We start from the raw sequence: 23,309 nt of genomic DNA, 5'->3' as shown, positions 1-23,309 counted from the left end.
GAAGCGGGTCCATTGTCTCCTCCTAATTTCGAATGCAGAGTGGTCCCCTCCCGGGTCTTTGGATGAGCACAGTTTGTTTCACGTCCTCCCCATAATTTGGGAGACAAGAGTAATTATCTTGCCCACTCAGTTAAGGGATGAAGTTGTGTGTTCATAATTCCAGACCAGATGAGTTATGTTTCCTTAGGTTGAGTATGGCATACAGGATTATGTTATTCCGAGTTTGTGGTGTTGCCATTTGAGCATCTTCAGGCTGAGGAGAAGGTTTGTCCACTTTGGTGTTGCTTACTTTCTTGTCATGATTCCGTTGGCTTGGAATGTATCACTCCATGGCTACAGGTTGGGACTCGCTCACAAGTAAATATATATTGCAGTCCAACTACCATAGCCACCAACGTGGGATATAGGGACCATGGTCCTATAATTCCAACCCAAAGCAGTGGAACTTCGGGTATCTGGTTGTGGCCTGGCCAGTAGTGATGACAGATCATGTAAAATTCCACCCACGGTATATGAATTAAGCTCCGGGTGAAGATAATACATGTTCTGGATGTATATTAGTTCCCCCACTTGGGTACTAATCTTCTGTTGGCACACCCACAATCTATGCAGACGCATTCTGTATTGATAATGCTCAATGGCCCCTCCACTTTATATGTGCTATTTTAGCCGCAATGAGAAAAGAGGTGTGTTTTGGGAGTTAGCTTTTTTTTTTTAAATCGAAAATGTATTTCCAATAATACTTGCCTTCTCTCACATTCTACTGCTCTTCCTCCTCACCAAGATCTGGTGTTAGACTGCAGAATGGGTCAGTCTTGAATAATAATATTATATGAATGAGGTTCTTACATAGAGTGTACCATGATAGAGGGCCCATTGATGTTGGTGAAGTGTCACATGACACTTATCGCTAAGGGCAATTAAGTTGGGAATAATAGACTGGAGCAAGCTAGAAAAATTCAAACCAATGCTTAGATGAGCAAAGGGAGGAAACCCTGGCAGTCGAGTAATAGCTGTAGTGTGAAAGGAGATAAGTATTATTGGAAATACATTTTCGATTTAAGAAAATGATAACTTTCACATTGCTTAGCTTTGGAAGATTAAGGCTAATTATCTGATGAAAGCCATTAACTTCCAAACGTCATCTGAATTCTGTTTCAATATTGCTGCCCCCCCCTTTTTTTTTACATTCTCAAACTTTTTGCTTTACCTTGAATCTCTATACTCAGTCAGTAGCTTCTAATTGAAACATTATTGCTAATTTCCTTGATAGCATATTACTGGTATCCAATAGTTTACCTCATAGATTCATGCATAAAAACAAACAGTAGGGTGGATAGAGATAAATACACGGTTATTGTGCTATAAAAATGCCCATAATAGTTCATATTTAGCAGTAGTATTATAGAAATTGATACTCTTTATGTTAATTTATGATGTTCGGAGTCATGAAGTGACTAGTACACGATTAAGGAAAATAGGATTTATCTGAGCCATTGTGGGAAATGTCTTTAAAATCCTCCCTTGCGGTTTAATGGTTTACGTCCTTTTATGGTCATTGACCGTAATATATTCAAGCTTAAGGAGAATGAGGACGTTGAAAAATACATAAATTATGCATAGGCTAATACCTATAACTAAATCAAAGTTGTATGCACTTCTATCAGTCAAATGAAAATTTTCTAGAGTTCAGAATTCTGTACTTATTAAAATATTTTACGTATGCGATACTGTAATTAATGACATTGGATTGGAAACAAGGAATACGCATGTGTGTATAGAAATATATATATACAAGTTTGAGACTAGTATTCACTGTCTAAAACTGTCATTCAGATGACCAGCTGTTGCAAATATCTACCAAGTAAAAGTTTTGGTACACATACAGCGACATGTTTTTATGTTGTCGTTGTTTTTATTTGGCGTACCATCTGTTTTATTTTACCCGATATAATTTATTGGAATACTGATTTGTTGGGAAACTTTCATGTTTTTGTCGTTTGGTTATTTTTTATTATTTGGTTAAAATAGTGCAATGTACAATCCACTTAATGAGAGGAAATTTTTTATGACTTCAACTACAACGTACAAATTCTACAAATTATATTCGATGGTAGGCCTAACTCATATAAAACTAAATAGCTACTTGCGTATCTTTACTATTTCAGACATTTTGTTGAAAACGAAATATTTACGGCGCTGAAGTAACTAACATAGATTCAATGATCAACCAACAACGATTCTTCTAATGCTAAACTTCTGGACCCAGCAATTAACACAAGCTGCAGCCACCCATTTGTATTTTTCATTTTAAACTTGATATAACTATTCTACTGTGTCGTTTATATATTACTAAATAGCCTCCCCAACTTAAAAAAAAAAGTAGAGATACCATGTCGCTCCATAACTAGAACTTCTATACACTGTACACACACACACTCTCTCTCTGTATGTATATATGTATGTATGTGTGTGTGTGTGTGTGTGCACACATGCAAATAGAGAGAAAAAGTCAGTGTGTTTTGAGCTATGTTTATATATATATATATATATATATATATATATATTGGTTCGGTACAAGGCAAAAGTTCAGATCACGTGAGATTCAAAGGTAACATTAGAATGATTAACTCTTTAGTGCAGATTAGAACGCGTTTATAAAAATTGTACATATAATTACAATTGTTTAATTTTATGTATTGACGCGACCAATAGTAGTCTCGAAGAGTTGTTTCATCATCATGTTATGGTCTAAATTTCCACTTAAGTTACGTTTGTTTTTTGTTCTGCACCTGTTTAAATTGTTATGGGACAGGTGTAGCCAAGTGGTTAGCGTGCTTGTCCCTGAATCCAATGGTCCTTGTTTGCGGTCCATTGCGTTCCCCTCTGTGAGGGAAAGAATTATGATATTGACTGTCAAATCTTTATTGGATTGAAGTAGCTTAAGAGTTGGTGGAGGGTACTGTTGTCTAGGTACCTTCCCTCTAATTTATCAGTTCAAAATTAGGAACAGCTATCTTAGATAGCTCTTTAGTAGTTTTGCGCGAATATCCGGAAACAATAACAAATTGTTAAGTGTTGTGGTGTGGACGTCCTTAAAAATTCGAAAGACGGAATGTTGGAAATAAAAAAAATCTTTGTTTTACATGGAGCTGAGGTTGTTCCTCAACGAATAAATAAATAAGATACTTAGTTTATCAGTGCTCTGAAATATTGGATAAAGAAATTTATACCTAAAGCAACCATTTATGTGAGGGAAGAAGAAATGGAGCACGTTGTTCTAAACCACAAATGTCCCGGCATGGCCAGGTGGATAAGGCGCTGGACTCGCAATCTGAGGGTCACAGGTTCGAATCCCCGTCCCACCAAACATGCTCGCCCTTTCAGCCGTGGGGGCGTTATAATGTGATGGTCAATCGCACTATACGTTGGTAAAAGATTAGCCCAAGAGTTGGCGGTGGGTGGTGATGACTAGTTGCCTTCACTCTAGTCTTACACTGCTAAATTAGGGACGGCTAGTGCAGATAGCTCTCGTGTAGCTTTGCGCGAAATTCAAAAAACAAACAAACCTATTATATTCTTTGATTTGCCACCTGTCAATTCTACTTCCACCTATTCGTACTCTGATAAATTAGGATGAAACAGCTTGCTATTTTGCATAACTCGACAATTGTGTAAAAGCAGTAAAGACGACGATAGTAAAGAAGTTCTAGAACAGCAATTTTTTCGCTGGATTTTGACTTAGTGTGCAATTGCCGATACTTTTTCTTTTTAAGAAGAAAAAATACGGATATTTTGCGGGACATTCTTCAAAAAGGAAACAGTTGGACAACTAGGCATCCCAGTTAGTCTCATTTTCTTTGATACCAATGGAAAATGATACTGTCCATCGTCTTGAAGGATAACTATAATACGTGTACAATTTATCTGATACATTAAATGATCAGTTAATTTTATATTTTCTAACAATTTAATAAATGGAATGTGCACGGGATCTCTAATAAAGAGGTCAGTCATTGAACTTAGAATAGTCGAAACTTGTAAATACTATGTTTTGATATTCATTTAGAAACAATATTTACTGAGATAAATGTGATGCCTTAAGTATTTGTTTCAAATGTATATAGCCTTTGAAATTATTTTGTCGCTTTACATTTATAAGTATAATAGAAGAATGTATCTATATATATATATATATATATATATATATAAGATTATATGAAACGAAATACCTTGTTTATTACCTGCACAGGAAGCACGTTAACTGGTTTTATCGTAACTTGAATGTTGTATTGAATATTTTCGATTAAATAATAGCAAATTATGATGGCACTTTTTACTGTTTTGAATAGTGTAGTAATGTAAATATTTACTAGCTGTCAACTAAAATGTTTTATGAACTACAGCACTCGGTAGCTCAAACGAATTCTTGGATTGTAATTTAACTGTGAAACCCAAGAATGGGTATTTAGTAAAGTACTCACCTTATCAGTATAATAATAGAATCACATGATATATATCTGGACCGGAATGATAGAGTGAATCTGCCGTGGTGCTGATTTCAGGAAACATTTACACAAAGTTGAGTCATTTTATAATTATTCGGAATGGCACTGGCCGAAGAAAGTTTCCACGCAATTTCACTATCAATACGCACCGATGTCTTTATTTACGTGAGGTAATTTATATATTTAATGCTATTGTCTTCATTTTCTATTTATAAATGGCGAAGTTATCTCCAAAATTACAGTCAGTTTTATTCAAATGTATTATTTAAAACTACATGTTTTTATAACAGCAAAAAAAAAAAAAAAAACTTTTCGTCAATTTGAATTTACTTTAAAATTCTATATTTGTGTGAAGAGAGGATAACTTTTCGTTTTTAATAAGTTAGTTATTTCATGTGCATTTTTACATTATAATTTCATATCTGCAAAATGACATTAGATATAACTTTTCGTTTCTGTAGCTTGCTTTGTGGTCACTTGTGATTTTTACGTAGTACCGAGTTCAGTATTTAGCATCGTGGTCTTAGCGGTTAGCGTGTTGAGACTATGAATATGAAGGTTCATGGTTTGCAGTCCTTTGCCGAAAAACGCGCTTCGCACTTTGGGTCATGGGTGCGCTAAAAGAGTGACTGCCAAATCCAACTATATGTTCAGAAAAGAGTAACATAAGAATTAACTATCTTCATTTAAGGCTATCTGCTCAAAATTAAAGACGACCATGCGTAGAAAGACAGTTGTGTAACTTTTGCCAACACTTTAAAACAATTCGTAGGTGACACTGTATAAAATACTTGTATAGTATTTTACAAAAACGTAAGCCACGGAACGCTGGAAGTAATTGAGAAATCTTAGTTTAGTTGGAATGCTTAGTTAGCGTGCAGTGAGTCAGGAATAAAAAAAGTATAAAGTTCTAGCGATTTTTTTTTCTTTCTCGTTAACATATCATTTTTTTGACAAATTACTTCGTTGCTATTAATTTTGCTTTAATAGCAAATTTTGTCATTCCTTTTTTTGTTGTTGTTCAGGTATTACATCGAATGTCCGTTTAGATCATAATTGTACTTCGACAGATATAGTTTTTTGAGTTACCTTCTTCAGCAGTTAATTCACTTCCTCTTATTTTATTTTATTTTTTACATTTAATGACGCATTAGTATCGAGTTTTAAACTTGTTAAACGTGTTTTGGAGCTGCTATACTTCTTTTGGATGTATGAATATTAGTGAGTGTGTACTTATGTTGACCTTGCATGGTTTTCTCGTCCAGGGCAAAAGTTATACATTTTATTAAAGCTATTCTTGTTTTAATGGTATATATAAGATTTTAAAAAAGGTATACTGATACATCTGTGTAATAGTAGCTTATTAAAGACGAAAGTTAGAGTGGAAGTAACTCGAAAGCTACTAAGACTAAATTGCACACATGAACGAAGGCGAATTTCGTTAGTCTTTCTCATTTGCAAACGTGGTACGCGTAGCGCATGTTACCATTAGCATTGGTGCGGTCGATAGAATGTAGAGGTTCAAACTATGTTGTACAGTCTACCTGCCTAGTCGGGAACGTCGGGCATCTTTGTTCTCTTCAGTTACATTTTGTTATTAAAGAACTTTGTGAACGATCAGCTGATGTATCAGGCTAGAAGGAACTCGTGTGATCGATATCTTACATTTTCACACGTGTAACCAAACCCTGTTAAAACAATTGTTTTTAAAGTACTGAAGAATCATGAGTGTGCCTTTGGAACGACAGTAAACTTCAGTTTTTCCTTTTCTTTTAGCATTTTCGTTTATTTTCTGCTCATTTGTATGGTAGGTCAATAAGTTCTGAAGTTCTCTAGTATTTCTGTTTTCATTGCATATAATCAGTTACTGTATCTGTGTGTATATTTAGAATAAAATTTCAGTTTAACAGCATACTGTTTAAAATTCTGACTAGGCTGTTGAATGGGTTTGTAATAAATAATAAAGTACTTTGTATGTGAATTTGAATGATGTTAAGGTAGTTAGATCATCATTAGTGTTCAAAAAGAAATATTTATTCAAGTACTTTGTAACCTGTTTACTTATGTTTAATTCAAATGTAACAAAATTAGTGAGACAAATGGTTTAACAATAAAATTTTTAGTTGTATAGCCTTAGAATTAAAGATGTTCTTGATTCTTATGTTTTGAAAACCAGTTGTCAACAGTTAATGCTAAGTGTTCTAAAGGTAGGTCTCATATTGGGTACTAAAGCCAGATGTGCAGTGTATGTTAATAATCCTTTTGTGAAGCTTTGCAGTTGTAAAGAAGATGTAAATATTTGTGCTTTACAAATTTTTTCAATGCTTTATGGAAAATATTGTTAGAAAATAAATACTTTGAATAAATGTTACAAAAAAACAAAAACCAACTAAAGTTCATAACTATGTATGTAAGTGGTTTATTTTTTCTACTTGTAGTTCTACTTGGTGTTACTATGTCAAGTTTTCTCCAGCAGAGCTTGTGCATGTGGGATACTTTAAATATATTATGTTTATTAAATTAGGTTATTTAAAAAATTACCCAGCCACCAGTTACACTAATTCTCAGTATATATAGTAATTTAAATAATTTTATGGTAATAACATTTATATTAAAACTAGTTAGCTCTTGAAATGATCAGCTGTTTACAAGTGATGTGTTGGATATTTTAAGGACATTGTGAACTATGAATGGAGAAACCTTAGAAGAAGCCTAGTTTTATGAGAAAAAAACTAAGAGGAGGTAGGGTTGTTTTGAAAAAACATAGGGAATAGTGATGGATACAAAATAGAAATATCTTAAAGATGCAATAGTGTAATTATAATTTTTGCATTCACTTTGTACTTTATGGTTTCACTATTGGCACACCATCACCAGTATTTTTAACATGCATTAATCAGCTCTGAAGTGTAGTTGTACTTTCTTTATAGTCTGATAAATTTAAATTGGAAACCTGGTGCAATAACAGGTAAATCTGTTATTCTTATGATTGAATGATCAGGCTGTTTAATAATGGATTAAGTTTTGGGATATATAGTAGTGTATATATACATATATCTAATAGTTACATTTCTTCCAAATATTTTATGTTCTGAAATGAGCTTTTATTAAGGTTATTGTTAATTGCTTTATTATTGAGATTTATCCATACATGAACATTTTCAATTATGGGGAATCATTAATTGAGTTTTTTTTAATTAAAAATTTGAAAAGCTAATTTTTTCATAAAATTAAACATTTTTTAATGTTTTTCCTCACCTTCAACACATATTTCAGATGTTTGTGAAGTAATAAATTATAACAAAATATTTTGTTTAGTTTCTTTTATGGTGTGAATAATAAATGATGTATCTAACTAAATCTGTAGTGATAGAAATATTTTTTCAAATTATTGGGATGTTTTAAATGTCTCCACAGTATTTCATGAGCACATTTATCCTTGTTTTATTGGAATTGAAAAGTTGTTTAATGATAGTTTTTTTTATTATCACAAACATTCAAACACTAATTATTAATATAGAGTAAGGGATCAAAGAAAATTTCATACTTTTATTTAAAATAAATTTAAATCTATATGAGCACTATTCATTTTTCATTCAGTGTATAGTACATCTTTATATCTTCTAATTCATTTTTATTAATTGAGATATTGAATTTTCTTAAGTTGTTATCTGTTATGAAAGTACTACAAAAACTGTGTAATATTAATATTGAAAATGAATTAGCACTAAATAAAATTAAGGATATAAAACTTAGTCTGAACTGTTCATGGAGAAGATGAATGTAAGGAATAATTTTTGAATGATAATGTAATTTGTTTTGTTTTTTTTCTTAAAGTGTAGTATCAGTTACTGTTGTTTTTTTTCCACAATAAAAAAATCCTGATAATTCAAGTGTGTGTGTGTGTGTGTGTGTGTGTGTGTATGTCTGTGTAAAATTTGTTTATTTATGTTTCAATAATTTGGTGTGGACTGTTTTGCATAAATTCCTGTAGTGCAAGGTTCAAATAATGTATGGCTTGTCATGCTATATGTATCTGAATATCTGTTTCCATACTTTTAAAAAGGTTTAATCCAACAGTTCATATTCTTTGAAACTCATCTGTAGATTTTTTTTAGCTACTGGATATTGAAAGTATGTCACTTGGAGTGAATGATTACTCCAGTTCAAGAAATTTGAACAAAGTTGATTTTGTTACATTTGTATTGTTTTCATTATTAATTTTTTCAGAAGACTCAAATTACTTTCAGTATCAGCAATCACCAAATTTATAACTGTAATGTTAGTAATGTAAACAGGATATTTTATTGCAGTTCAGAGGATATGTATGACATGCTTTGTAACCATTATATTGTGTACTTGTGCATCTGAAATTATTATCTGTAATATAGTTGTGATAGCCTGAAATCTATTCGGTTCATATTTCAGTATAAACTAGTATAGTGTATATTAATTTCTCATATTTCATTCAGTGTTCAAGTAAATATCAATAATTTGAGCACTTAGAAATTGTATTAATAATTTAGGCTGTTTTATGTTTCACATTATTTAACAAAAAATAACATCCAATTTTTTAATTTAGTTAAAATAATCGTAGAGAAATAATTTGCTGTTAGCATGTGGAAGTAAAAGTGAAATTCAATCAATGATCAAAATGTAAATAATTTATGGGCATATATATATATTTGTAAAACAAGCTTTAAAGTGATAAAAAAAATGGCTCTGTGACTGAAAAGATAACTCGCAAAACAAAGAGGACATATATTAAAACTTGTACATATGCCTTGGCAACTGTCATATCCAAAAATGCTTGGAATAATATTTCAGTGGTGCATTTTTATATCCTGAATCTGAATCCAGAAACTTTTGTTCTCCCATATGGTATTTTTGTAGAGAAATCGGGTTCTAAAGTTGGGAACTTTGACCATTTATATGTATAGCAAAGTACACATCCTCATTTAAAATACTTTCTTTATATTTTAAAGAACTTTATTTGAGGTAGTTAAGTTTTTGCAAATATTTATCTGGTGATATTTATTACAATTCTATTAATAAAAACATAACATTTTACTATCTACCACCAAGTTGAATAATGTTAAACATGTTCTGAAGTTTTTATTATCAGATAACAGCCTAAATTGATGTTAGTTAGATAGAATTACAAGGAAAAGTTGAAATATCAGTATGTCATATGTATACAGGTTTAGAAAGCCGAGAAAAAATGAAAAAGAATGAGGCCAATTTTTTTTGCTAGCTCTATGATATATCAATTAAATAAACTATTTGTATTTTATTGATTGTTAAAGAAGAATGTGTGCTGGGTTTGTTATAAAAATAAGACTGAGCCCTGAGGTGCCCTACTTGTGACATTAATCCAGTTTGACATTTGTAACAACCCTCTGCTTTTTTCTATCCAATTTGCTAACTTTTTTACAAGCCTTTTATGTGGCACCTTGTCAAATGCTTTCTGAAAATCCAGATATACCAAATCTACACCCTTACCCTTATCTACATAAGCAGTAACGTTTTCAGAGAATGTTAAAAGATTTTTAAGGCAAGATTTTCCCTTAGTGAAACCATGTTGACTATCCAATAAAGTTCTTAACTTTGTTAAATGACTTTGCAAAGCATCTTTTAAAAGACTTTCCAAAATTTTTCCCACAACTGATGCAGACTGACCCAGACTAATGGATCTATAATTACTGGAATAATTTTTATCACCTCCCTTGAAAAGAGGAGTTACATTAGTTAACTTCCAATCCTCTGGTTCCTGCCCACTATTCAAGGACTGACAACAAAATAGTAGTAAGTGGCTCACATATCCAATCTTTAACCTCCTTCAAAACACTTGGGGAAATATTATCTGGCCCAGGAGCCTTATCATTTTTTGAACTTCCCAATTTTTTTTAATAAGCTCAGAATTCATGCAGTCATCTTGTTTGATCTCGTTTCTATTTATCAGTTGATCAAGATGTGGAATACTACTTAAATCTTCATTAGTAAAAACCAAAGAAAAAGTAAAACTTAATAACCCAGCCATCTCATAATCATCAGATACTAGCCTTCCTTTATCATCCCTTGAGGGTCCTATCCCTATCCTAAAATTTTTTTCCCCTATATGAGGTGCTGTGAATGCCCATGACATATTCAAAAGTTGATTTACATTATTATAAATACATGATAGATGCAATGTTGTTCTGAGCAGCTGTTTTTATACTCGACATGTACTAAATGTGTGTTTTCAGAAAACCTTGGGCACAAAACCTTCTGGCTCAGTAAATAATTGCTTTAAAAGACTCAAAGCTTTATTTAAAGCGCTGTTTCAGATGTATTTGTTTTATTTGAAAAGGATCCTTTTCTACTGGTAAAATGTTATATGCGCTTAGTTGTACTTAGTTTTTTTTTTTTTTTATTATTATTATTATTATTATTATAAAGAGTTCCTAGTTGTAGGCTTGAAAATATAATCTTTACATTTTGATTCAACATGTTTCTGTACTGTTCTGATAATCCCCATTACCCCTTTTTAAATTAACAATTTTACTAATCTTGTTTAATTAAACAGTATTTATTATATACTTAAGGTAGCCTATACAACTGTTATTAAATTTATTCCTTGTACACATCCATGCCTATAGACCCTAAAATGAAACAAAGTACTTATAATATTGCACTGTATTTTATTTATATTATATTGCATTATATTTCTGGTAATTTTTATTGTTTTCATTAATAATGTAAGTGACCAAACTCTGACAATGTATCATCTGGCCTGATGGGAGGTGAAATTGCTTTAAGCTGTATTTTTCAGCTGGCCATAATATGTGATTTATCATTTGATCTGGTTTTATAAATATTATTTTCATACATTACAACTTACCAGGGCTATACTGAATCACCATATTCTCCAGGACACCCATGCCTAACTTTACTTGCTGCTAATTACTTACTTTTTTTAGAATATGTACTTTACAATTCAAGTACACTTGAGTATAAAACAACCACTTTTAAAAGTTCTTGACTTGCCACATGCAGTGAACGTACTGGAACTTTATAAAATGGGCCAATAGTTCTTAAGATAACATCTCTACTAGAGAAGTTATAGTACCAACAAAGAGGATGTCATCTCATGATAAAGGTGTTGTTTTACTAGTTATAATTTTCTTCAGATATGCTAAACTGATGTAAACTAATTTACTCCCAGTCTTTCCTTTCTTTGTGTATAACAAAAAGATTGGAAAAATTAAGAACCCCCCCCCCCCCCTAAGGAGTAATGGTGTAGTAATGATAATATGTTCCTTATTTAAACATTGAAATAATAATCATAACTTCTAGTATAGTAGTTTACATTTTATGCCAAGGCCCATCATTTATTAGAACTAGAAAGAACATGATTTCCTCTGAAAAGTTTCATTTATCAGCCAAATTGTTTGCATGTTATGTGTATGACATTTATTTTAACAGTGTACATCATAAGTGGTGTTCCGAAATTAATGCTGACTTTTATCGGTATGTTTTGTATTTTGACGTGAACGATAGAATATAGTGATAGTATAAAGAACATGTATGTTATGAGATTAATAATAGTTTGTAACAATTAATATTAACTTCAGATCAGAGAAGATACTAATTTAGAACGAAAATGTACATGTATATTTACACTTGTCAGTTACGTGCGACTGACTTCATGTTATATTTAAATAATTTGTTGCATTACGAACATTCTTTATCGTACCATACAAATATAAGCATTTGTTATAAAAAGTATATATAAATACATACCAAAGTAAGTTGAAAGTACAGTAAAACCTAGTCACTTCGAAAGTTAGCAGTACTTTATATTAATTGTGTTTGTAGTACCAGTTATTCTATTAGTGTTAACAAAATTAACAGTAAAATGCTATTCACATCGGAAAACAATATTTTGTTAACTAACAAATTTGTATGTATGTGTTGAGAAACGTTTTAAGCGGAACTTTGTTTAAAAAATTCAGTATCTTGAAGCTGAATTTTTCACACCCTCCTAACCTCTTGACTACCTTTTCATCCTAATTCTACGTAGCCCTAGCAGCCGACTAGAACTGCTAGCACCTCGATATAACAAGACAGTCTGGAATTTTACCCTCGTAGCTAGCTCTATTTTTGGTCTTCCTACAAGACATTAAAGCAGTAGAAGTGTTAGCTGTATGGTTTCTTATACGCTTAGTCAACCAACCGCGCACTGTTCAGGAGCTACCGAGAACTTCTAGGAAGGGTATGTTTTTGTGTAGTCAAACGGTACGTAAAATTTTATGAGCGTGTACATTTTCCATTTATGTGCATATTGAAAATTAATGTCCAAGATAGTTTTACATATATATATTAATATATAAGTGTCGTACATTGTTAAAATATTTAAGTTTCTACATCAAAAGATATATTTACAAGCTGTTGGGAGGTAAGCACTAAAATTGTATCTTTTTAAAAATAAGAAACGTTGGTTGTATAAAAGTAATAGTATTAGTAACTGGTGTGTTTTTAGTTCACGAGTTCTAAGTTTTAAATGTGTATTCAGTGAACAGTTTAGATGGATACAAGAAATGTAGTGAAAACGCCATTGGCAGCTTAACTGCAGTTTTATTTCTCGAAAAGATAGGTTATTTTTTATTTACCCACAAAACAGATCAAAAAGGATTACATTTGCAGTCATTAATATGAGAATTAACGATTTTAATTTATTAATTAACTAATTTACAGGCTTGAAAACAAAGTTTTCAAAAATAAGAAATCTTTAGATAATTGATATCAGTTTGAATAAATGGATTGAAATTCTGAACTTCTGGTATGTACGAAAAGAACACCCAACATACAGCTTTAGTTTGAATATTTTAAACCTGTTATTATGCATAGAGACACAATCGTACACGCGTACTCCCGATATCAAATTTTCCGCGTGAGATAATTTTACGGTCTCTTGTGTTACAATTTATGTTTATAATTATTTAGAATATAATCTAGCTTTTTTTATAGTTAGGTTTACGTCTTAAGTTTTTAAACATTTGAATGTAATATAAAGGTTTAATCCAAATAATTTATGAACTACTGATGATAAGCTTTTTTTACCCTGTACGTCTTATTTCACTGGGCTTTTCGGATAATTCTGAATGTTAAAATTTCTGGCATCTTTTGACAACTATATTTATACAATCTTATTTTGATAATATCTTCAGCACATTTTGTGATATGTAATATCTTAAGATATTCCGCGTTTACTCCACGATACATTGGAATGTGAAAAGCTCTGTAATGTGTTCAGTTTCTATTGATGTGGCATCACTTAATTATAATCATATGCACACTGTTTGTTATATTAATTTATTCAAGCAAGGTATATTTTGGGCTACTGTTTTCCTGTAGAAAAGTAAAATACAAATGCGTTAAAAGTAATAAGTTAATGGAAGATGATGCACAAAATACGTGGTTACCACAGTTTGAAGATATTCCTTATAACGAAAAGAAATGTGTATGAGAGATGGGGCTTTTATATGTTTTCTATCAAGATTGATTACGACGTACTAAATTATTTGTTTGTCTTTTGGGGTTCGTGTTTTTGTCTCATTAAATTTAGGAAACCGAGAGACAACAACAACAGTAGAACAAGTGTCACCCACTAACTATTTCTGCTAGAGGATTTGGTGCTCTCTAGGCTCTTGAAATCCATACCCACCTTTCTCTTATTATCGAAATACAGCCGAAATAAACTGTTAAGGCAACCCGTTTTTTCTTTATTTTTTGTAAATGATAGATTTTCACTAAGAGCGCAGATTTTTTTCTAATCTCTCCACGTTATGTGGAGATATCCACCTCAAGTCATTGATTTACATTGAGGACCGTTACTATAACAGATCTGATAATGTCATCGTACGATACGATACCAAATAAAATGCAAATGTTGGGAATCGGACATTATCATTCGCAGTGCATCATGTTCTCTTACATATGACAACTGCGCATGAACGATGGCCATACCGTTGCTAACATGCTGGCTGTGCAATGATGAAACATGCTTGTCAAAATTACTTAAAATTTCTTTTATCTTGTAAATTTAGCGTGTTTTTTTTAATTTTCACAATACAGAATTTGTTAAAATACGATACCAATACTTCGAGACATTTCACTTCAGTCCTAAAATTATTCTTGACCATAGTGTACATCTTAATTTTGAGAAGACCAATAAGTAAAGGTACTATTTTTATGTTTCAATGCCTGTTCCATTAATTTTGTGTTTTTTCCTGTATTAAAATGATACTCGGTGGTTCAACGTTAAGTTTGAGGGATTATAACCTTATGGCCAAACGCGGCCCATTGATTAACGTGCTGGATTGTGAATCCGTGTTTTGCGCCTCGTTATACCTAGAAAAACAGTTTAATGTTGTATCCGTGATAGCATATGGACACATCTCGGTAAACAAAAGCCCATATGGCAACTGATGTGAAGTTTGACATCTTGCATAATAGTATTTTTCTTACTGTAACTTGTTACAATTTTCAGTAATTGTAGTTAAGACGTGTTACTCGCATGACAAGTTTTTTATGTGAAGTGATTACTGATACTTGTACTTTTATAGGGTAACCCATTTTAAGAAAAAAGTACCCTTGTGTATAGATTTGTGGGCTTTATAATTTAAAAAAATAAATAAAATTTGACAATGTTCCACACACTGGAATACCTTGGAAGCATTAGATACGAGGTTATGCATCTTCGATGACTAAAGCAGCAGACCATACTTGTTCTACCAGAAGTAAATCTGGTTCAACAAAGCAAGTTGATAGTCACGGCGTAAATGCACTTTCAACTTTGTCGTGTTCCCACATAGGATGAAAGCTTATAAATTAACAGTCGTGACATACAATGCAAATTACATTTATCGATCTAAGGCTGGTAGAACTTACGAAACCTGTTATTACAAAACAAACACCTGCAGTCTTGTGGAATAAGTAACTGTTCACTTTAAATGTATTCTAGTTTCAAGTATCTAATTCGAGTTTGTGATTTATGAACTGACTTAATGCGTTAATTGACTAAAAACAGCTGTGTTTCTTAAAGCACGAGCATAGGTTGTTTTGAATTGTATATACATCGGACTTTGAGGGGGGGGGGTGAACAATTGTGAAGTGTACGTAAAATCGTACAAGTAAAATACTTGCACGCTTTAACGCTAGACGAGAAATAACGATACTGTTCTTTAATTAGATAGTTTTAATATGTTTTCTGACCGATACATTCTTTTTCCCGTTGATACATTTTGAAGACATCATAAGAGGAGGAGTCTGGATACTCTTGATGAACTAGGTTAATGAAATTACTAGACATTTGTACAAATCGAGTGACTTTAATGGAAGAAAGTACTACTACCTTTAGATGAAAGATTTGACCTGGCTTGTGCCTTCAAGCTATATTTCTTTCAGAATCCAAAACCTAAGATTGTCTAAAACTGTTACAGGTGGAGATCTATGTGAAATAAACAATAATAACAGCGACATCTGCTGGTGATATGAGCAAATTGTTACATTTTAAAGATAAACACTTAGGACTATTCACGGACTATGTTAACGATATGGAGATGTAATAAACTTGCCACCTGCCATCCCCATAATCTTAGGCAACAATGTTAAAAACAATGCGGTTAAAAGTTTGATGATTTGCAAGCGTAGATGATGTCTTAAAGTGAACTCTTTTTGCGGATAGTTACATTATAAAACTTTCCTTTGCAAAAAGCATACGAGGTACCAAACTTAAACGTTTGGAAGAAAGAGGTATCTGTAGTGTCGATCTGTAACGGTAAAGCAAGGGAATGCATGATTCCAGCAGCGGAAACCAGGCTACTCTACAGTTGTATGTAAGAGATAGTAAAGAAATGTAAACAACTTGTCATCAAAAGTCACCCAAGAACACAACGGTCTGTATCAGCGAAATTAGGAATCTAACTGTAAATAATATGACTGACGAAATTAGATAAAAAAAAAAGAAGAGAAGAGTCGTGCTCACAAGCCTCTCCTAAAGCACATATCCGAAGGGAAAAACCAATTGTTGAAAGATGTACGAGCGGTATTTCACTATCTGGCACGTGACGTTGTCATATTGTACAATCACGTCTTCTTAAGTGGCTGACACTTTATCATCGTCCTGCCAATAACATTATACTGAAAGGGTATATGGCATATCATATAAGTTTTTTGTTTTATTTTCTATGATATTTATGTTGGTTGCAGGTTACACTTATAGTAATAAGTTAGATATCCGAAAAGTCGAGAAGATGGCAAGGTAAGCTCTGCATACTATCAGGCTAATGTGCTGACAATGCTGTATCGCCAGGAAATATCATCTTTGTTTGAGTTCGTTGCTAATAAGATATGGCAAAGCATTCAGACACAAAAACCAAGTTCCATCACAAACGATTTATACCGCAAAAAATCTCCCATGGACTTTTTCTTTCTTTCTTTCTTTCTTTAAGATTGCTTGAACGGTACTTCGGAAGTCGTCGCCCATGCATGGGTTGGTGGACTTTGGAAAGTCTCAAAAGACAGAGGGGGGTGGCAACATTGACCTCGGTATGCAAAAGCCTCCTGTAGTAGAAATTGGACTGCAGAGCAGATAGCCCATAACTATCGTCATTATATTGAACAACATATGTGGTGGAAGAAGGAAACTGTAATGGCTTAAGCATTCGTCCTTGGTATATTTACCAAGGATTGTGAACGTCTCTCTATGTGTAACATTTATAAATAAATGTCAACTTCCATTAGTCTTTCACATTTTAGACATTTTTGTAAGCAGTTGCTATAGTATTTACACATAAAGTAATTTTTTATTTTGTTATTTAATGTAACGTATAAAAAAATGTTTCTTTGTTATGTTGTTTTTGACGTTGGGAGGATCCTAGTCATTTTGTCGTTATGGTTGGGTTTGGAAAGCATGGTCGGGAATCACCATATGAGTCCTTGTTACTCCAGTTTTGAAAACGTTTTCAAGCAATGTTTATGTATTGTTGATACGGGGGGCGAATAGTTGTGTGTACATGTATGTTACGGTCCAAACGTGAATTTAAATACTCCAAGTTATTCGTGCGGTTATTCTTTTCTACAGTTGTATGATTATGGTGTGGACACTTTTTCTAAGCTGGCGAAGCATGATAATACTTATTATAACACATTAATATTAGGCCTATTATATTTTTAACACTATTTATTCATTTTTTAAGGGACTGAATAAACAATGTAATTAAAAAAAGCCTAACATTGATGCCTTTGACAAATATAATTCATTAGTAATATTAGTGGACCCGGCTAGGCCAGGTGGCTAGGGCGCTCGACTCGCAGTTCTAGGGTCGTGGGTTCGAATCCCCATCACACCAAACATGCTCGCCCTTTCAGCCGTGGGGACGTTATAATATGACGGTCAACCCCACTATTCGTTGGTAAAAGAGTAGCCCAAGAGTTGGCGGTGGATGGTGATGACTAGCTGCCTTCCCTCTAGTTTTACACTGCTAAATTAGGGACGGCTAGCGCAGATAGCCCTCGTGTAGCTTTTCGCGAAATTTAAAACAAACAAACAAGTAATATTAGTTTATACGCCATTTCTATTTGGACTTTTGACATTGTGTTAATATAAGAGTTCAAAGAGTAATATAATTTGATATGTTAAGGCGCCAGTCAGTAAAGGCTGTGATATACATATGAAAAATACTTATTTTTTAAAAGACAATAGTAATTATATATTGTAAGATACACCAGAAAAATGTAGGTTGCCGTTTTTTGTTGTATAGAATCACATCTTGAGAGTAATTAAAAAAAACCAGTTTGCTCACACACACAAATCATTTCGTGTTCTCTTACTAACGATTTTTTTTACAACAAACGATAAATAAATGATCATGTTCTATGAACTTTTATTAAAAGAATAAACGTGCACTGGAAATTATTGTTTATTTTTATTAAAGATTGAAAAATACTTAAGTTGTGTTTAGGAAACGCGTTTGTTTATGGTTTTGGTGTCGTTATTGCGTTATTAATTGTTTATCATATACGCACAATTTGAGGTACAAACGTAGCAATTTTGTGAACTACAAAACACCTGAAAGCTCGTGCGCCTAACTCGTTTTAACTTTACTTTGGGAAAGGCGTAGCTAAATCACGTGACGATGCAGTTGCAACGTCAGCAAGCACGACGCATTTAGGAAGTCTCGTTGCCTGGCGTTGCTAAGCGGGTTTCTTTTAATTGTTCCTCAGCGATACGAAAAATCTAGAGTAGTTTTGTGTCTTCCACGTACGCTATTGCTGGCCGATTTACTTTGTTGAAAGATTTTGATTTTAGTGTGTTCAGTCACAAAATACTTGCCATTTTAATTATTTAATGGGGGTCAACTAAGTTGATCCTTCTCTTCAAGACTTGTGCTAATCTTTATTGAAAGTTGACCTAGAAATTGACTCTCAGTGATGTCAATCACATCAAATCTGAACACGAAGAAATTCTGGCCAGTCAGTGTATCAGCTTTATTACAGTTTTTTTTATTTTTTTTACTTATAATGGTTGTTAACTGAAAGGTCGGATGTATGGAAGTTTGCAGCTGCGCAGTAAGTATCTTCCGTCCTGATCGTCCATGTTTGCTAGCTTAAGGATAAGAGAGCCTTTAGTATGTTAGTTTATGCGTGGGTGCAAGTTTCTGTGCAAAACAGAAACTTTACAGTAAAGTTTCACGTAGTTAGTATGGTAAAGAATTTTTTCCATCGAAGCTCAAAAAACCACAGTTAATGTATAATAAATATTTTGTAAGACTAAGTAAAAAAGATAATCCTGTTAAGTTTTCATTTCCAAAACTGTGATTTACCAACGCACGCACGCACAGCTTTGGATAGTAATTTCTATATGGATTTATAATTTCAAACACGTGTATCATATATATAATGTGTGTGTGTGTAGTAACCTATTAGGGTGTATTATAACATCTAAATAAAATCACATATTGGAGATATTTTGGGTGTCTAAATATAAAAGTAACTGCTGTCCACAGTGTACTTGTGTGTCCTGCTGTATTGCATATTAGAGGAGTTAGAATTAAAATTGGATGATGTTAAAGTTTATGAAGTTTCTTACATTAATTTTGCTCATCATTAATGGATTGTTTAATGGTTTGTACTTCATAGTTTATTGAATTTTATTCTACTGTTTCCATGACTCATTTTAATTACAAAACTATTCAGTAAGGAAAAAAATAACTATTAGTGTATATATATAATTAGTTGTTGTTTTTTATAAGGATTTGTGGATTTTGTATTCACATTAGAAACTTCAAAAACATGCACCACCATAGAAAATAATTATATATTTTTAGCTATTTGGTTATTTTGTAATTTAAAAGTACTAGATCTTCAATTAATGGAAACCCATGCAAGTGACAACTGATCTGTTACAATAATCCTTTCATAGTTATATCCTACTTCTGTTTTTTCTTCAGTTCCTTGATTATTCTACTGTCTATTAATTATATGGTTATTTATAAATATTTTTAGGTTGAAAATAAGGTTTAATCGCTTTAGTGAAGAATTAATCAGAAAGTTAACTTGATTATTTGAGTTATTGTGATGATTATTGTGACTGAAACTTACTATTCATGTTACATTTTTCACATGTTGCACTAATTTGAAAACTTCATTGTGAATTTTCTACCTTTTAATGATCACAGTATGATGTTGGAGGTTAGTAGTGAAAGATGTTATGAAAAATATGTTGTTGGAATTTCTCATTTTTGTTTGCTTGTTGATGATTTCTTCTTATTGTTGATTAGAACATATAAATGCCTTCTTTTCACATCAGGAAATATGTGCTAGTATCAGTTAAAAAGAAAAATGTAACCTTACTAAATACAGAATTTTTTTCATTAATATGAATGTTGTTTTAACTTGAAATTTTTGAACAGTGCATGTTGCTTTGATTTAGAAACGAGTTCATTTATAAACAGGTAAAACATCCTTCTGAGACCCAGAAAATAATAATAATAAAAATCATGTATTTCTTTCAGGTTGAATTTAAATTAATATATTAAACAGGATAACATCGTTTGTATTTATTCAGTACTATTTATGATAATAAGATAAAAAAATTTCATAGCTTTAAATTATAATGGATGTTAGATGTTTGTGAACTTTCATCAAAAAAGAAATTAAACTGTGTATTTTAATTTTTGAATTGAAGCCAGACAATGAGTCTGAAGGTATGCAGTTTGTTGTCATGTTATCTTACCATAATGGATTTAGCATGTATCTATGTATGTAACCAAAACTCCTGCCCCATCTATTGAATGGCACTGGAAGCAAAAATACTAAAAAAAAATTCACACTTTGGGTATTCAAGATTCAGACAATTAGAAAAATAACTGATATGTGCAATAACTATTTCTTTATAATAGAACACAATTTGAAATAAAAGTATTCTCCCCACAACAAGAACATGACTCTCATTAGAACTGTACGTGATGGTTTGATTAAATCTTTATGTAATGTTTTACATTTAGTACTGAGAAATTTGCATGTGTGTGTGTGTGTGTGTGTATATATATATTCCATTTCTTGGCAGTGGTAGCTAATTTCTGACTGAGTTAAAGTCAGGTTGAATGTGAAATTAAGAAGAAAAAGTTGTGTGTATGGAACTTGTTTGAAATCATTAACAAATCGTGTTGGGCTTTGCACTTGACTGTGAACAATTCTTTTAACTACATGCTTATGGATATGTTTAGATCTTAACCAAAAACCATGTAACATTCTATTTATTATTTAATATTGAGCTGAATTACTCAATATCTTATGTCTAGATATTAATAAACACACACATATGATGGTTTTTTATTCTACTCTTTGATGCTAGACTATGCTTATTTATCTTGATATATTTAAAATCCCAATCATATGCTTTGTCTTTTACTAAGTACTTTTTCTTTCTTTCTATTTCTTTTCCACCTTCACTTGAATTCACTTGCATACTTACCCCACTATATATCTGCACTGTTCATTTCTCATGGTGAGCACTCACAAACTTATTATTCTATATAATAGTTCTGTAGATACATTATGTTCACTATATATACACTAAACGGATTATGAATGTCTACCGTTATTTTAATATCCTGATAGAAACACAGATAACTTTGGCACTTAGAGCAAACCTCACAGAGGTAACCTGAAAATTACATTCACATACACAAAATTTATATGTATATATACTATTGTTATTAAGTACGATTTAAAATTTATATACATTATCAGTTCTTTCTAGTTTATTTGCTCAAAAGGGAGGGGCAAAGGCTGCCAGGAGGGTTCACCTGTTTTAACCACTCGCACCATTATACAATAGTGTGTTGTCAGTCAGTGGACACTAAAATGATGTGACATAAGGGATGCTTCATGCTACAATTTTTACTGTTGTGACATTGGTAAAATGCGTGAATGCCATGAATCACAAGAAGAATTATTCACTCTATAGGCTACAATGCAGCATAACATATGAACTTGAAAAGTAAGAAACAAAAATATTTGCTACTCTTACTTTTGGTTTTATTTACTCTTGAAACAGAACACTTTTGGGGAACTTGTGGAATCACATCTAGTATACTTCTATAATTTAATTTCTTACTGTTCGTGCAAACTTATTAGAATAATTTTATGAACTTGTTCCATTTAAAAATCTGTTTCATCAGTATATTGGTATATTATTTTCTTGCAGGTTTACTTTCTCTTAGTCAATGAATAAAGCTCTGAAGAAAAAAGCAGCAATAGGTTGTTAAAAGGCCCTAACTTATTTGAAGTCTCATCTGTTTCTTCAGAGATAGTTACATCACATGTCATGGAACAGCCTACAGAAGAAAATGGTTCTAATAGAGAAGGTGAATGGTACATTTATCAACATGGTTGAAATTATATATACACAGTCAAAAGTTTTGCACCACTGTAGAATTATCTAATTTTGCTTCATAAAGTGAAATGAAACCTGCTCAATAATGTTACATTGAAAGGCTGCACAGAGAAATCTAAAGGATAATACAACCTTTCAACACCTCGTTTTGGAGAGGATTAAGAAAGTCTTGAAAAGCCATGGAATGTTCTGCAATTCCTAAGTATCATTACGGCATCCAGTAGACTTTTGCAGTATAATTTGAAGTTGCTTTGACTAAATGATTTTTAATAAAAGACTTAAATGATTTTCTTATAATTGTTTTTATTCACGTGATGTATTGAATCTCATTTCTCAAATTCTAGTGTGATGCAAAACTTTTGGCCATAGCTGTAGCATTTAGCCCACTATACTCCTTGTTATAATTTTTGTGTATAACTATATGGAAGAGGTATGTCAAAATATTAATTTCTTTAACTAATTTAAAAACATGCAATCAAAAACCACCCTATTGAATTCCTAAGCAAAAACCAACCATTCAGAGTATTGGTAATGATATATTATGCACATGTATATTAATAATATGCTAAAAACAGTGTTCTGGTATAACAATTCAAAAATTTCTAAAGCAGCAATTTTTTTTACTACTATCTTCCTACCTGATCATGTCAGTGGGGCGGCTCAGAACATTACAACAAGATTTCTTCAGCTTACTTGACATTCTGAGCTTCTGATTGGTTATTCATGTCGTTTATGTATATAAGGGAGCATTTCCAAAAATGGAAAGAGGTGAGTGGGGTGAGCAATATTTTAGCAAATAGAAAAGATAAGACCTTCTTATTTTATATTCTAGCTTGTCAATATCTGTAATTTGAGTT

The 23,309-nt window shown here is 32.1% G+C and overlaps 1 protein-coding gene across 4 annotated transcripts in view; it reads left to right on the top strand.

Moving 5' to 3' along the window:
- Positions 1-23,309, top strand: part of LOC106472358 (protein Gawky-like) — an 88,387-nt gene that overhangs the window by 17,790 nt on the left and 47,288 nt on the right. For 2 of the 4 annotated variants that reach the window (XM_022401731.1, XM_013932998.2), the window contains exons 1-2: positions 18,728-19,121; positions 22,264-22,423. In XM_022401731.1, coding sequence (XP_022257439.1) covers positions 22,384-22,423 — 40 coding nt within the window. In that variant the 5' untranslated portion in view covers positions 18,728-19,121; positions 22,264-22,383. Of the gene's footprint in view, positions 1-6,299; positions 6,316-7,181; positions 7,251-12,570; positions 12,786-18,727; positions 19,122-22,263; positions 22,424-23,309 lie in introns of those variants that run through there. The other 2 variants (XM_022401723.1, XM_022401726.1) reach the window with 2 other exon arrangements.

This window comes from Limulus polyphemus, unplaced genomic scaffold, assembly GCF_000517525.1.
Source record: "Limulus polyphemus unplaced genomic scaffold, Limulus_polyphemus-2.1.2 Scaffold119, whole genome shotgun sequence".
Classification (NCBI taxonomy): Eukaryota; Metazoa; Arthropoda; class Merostomata; order Xiphosura; family Limulidae; genus Limulus; species Limulus polyphemus.
Note: the sequence above shows the minus strand (reverse complement) of the source record. Positions and strands in the feature narration are given on the sequence as shown.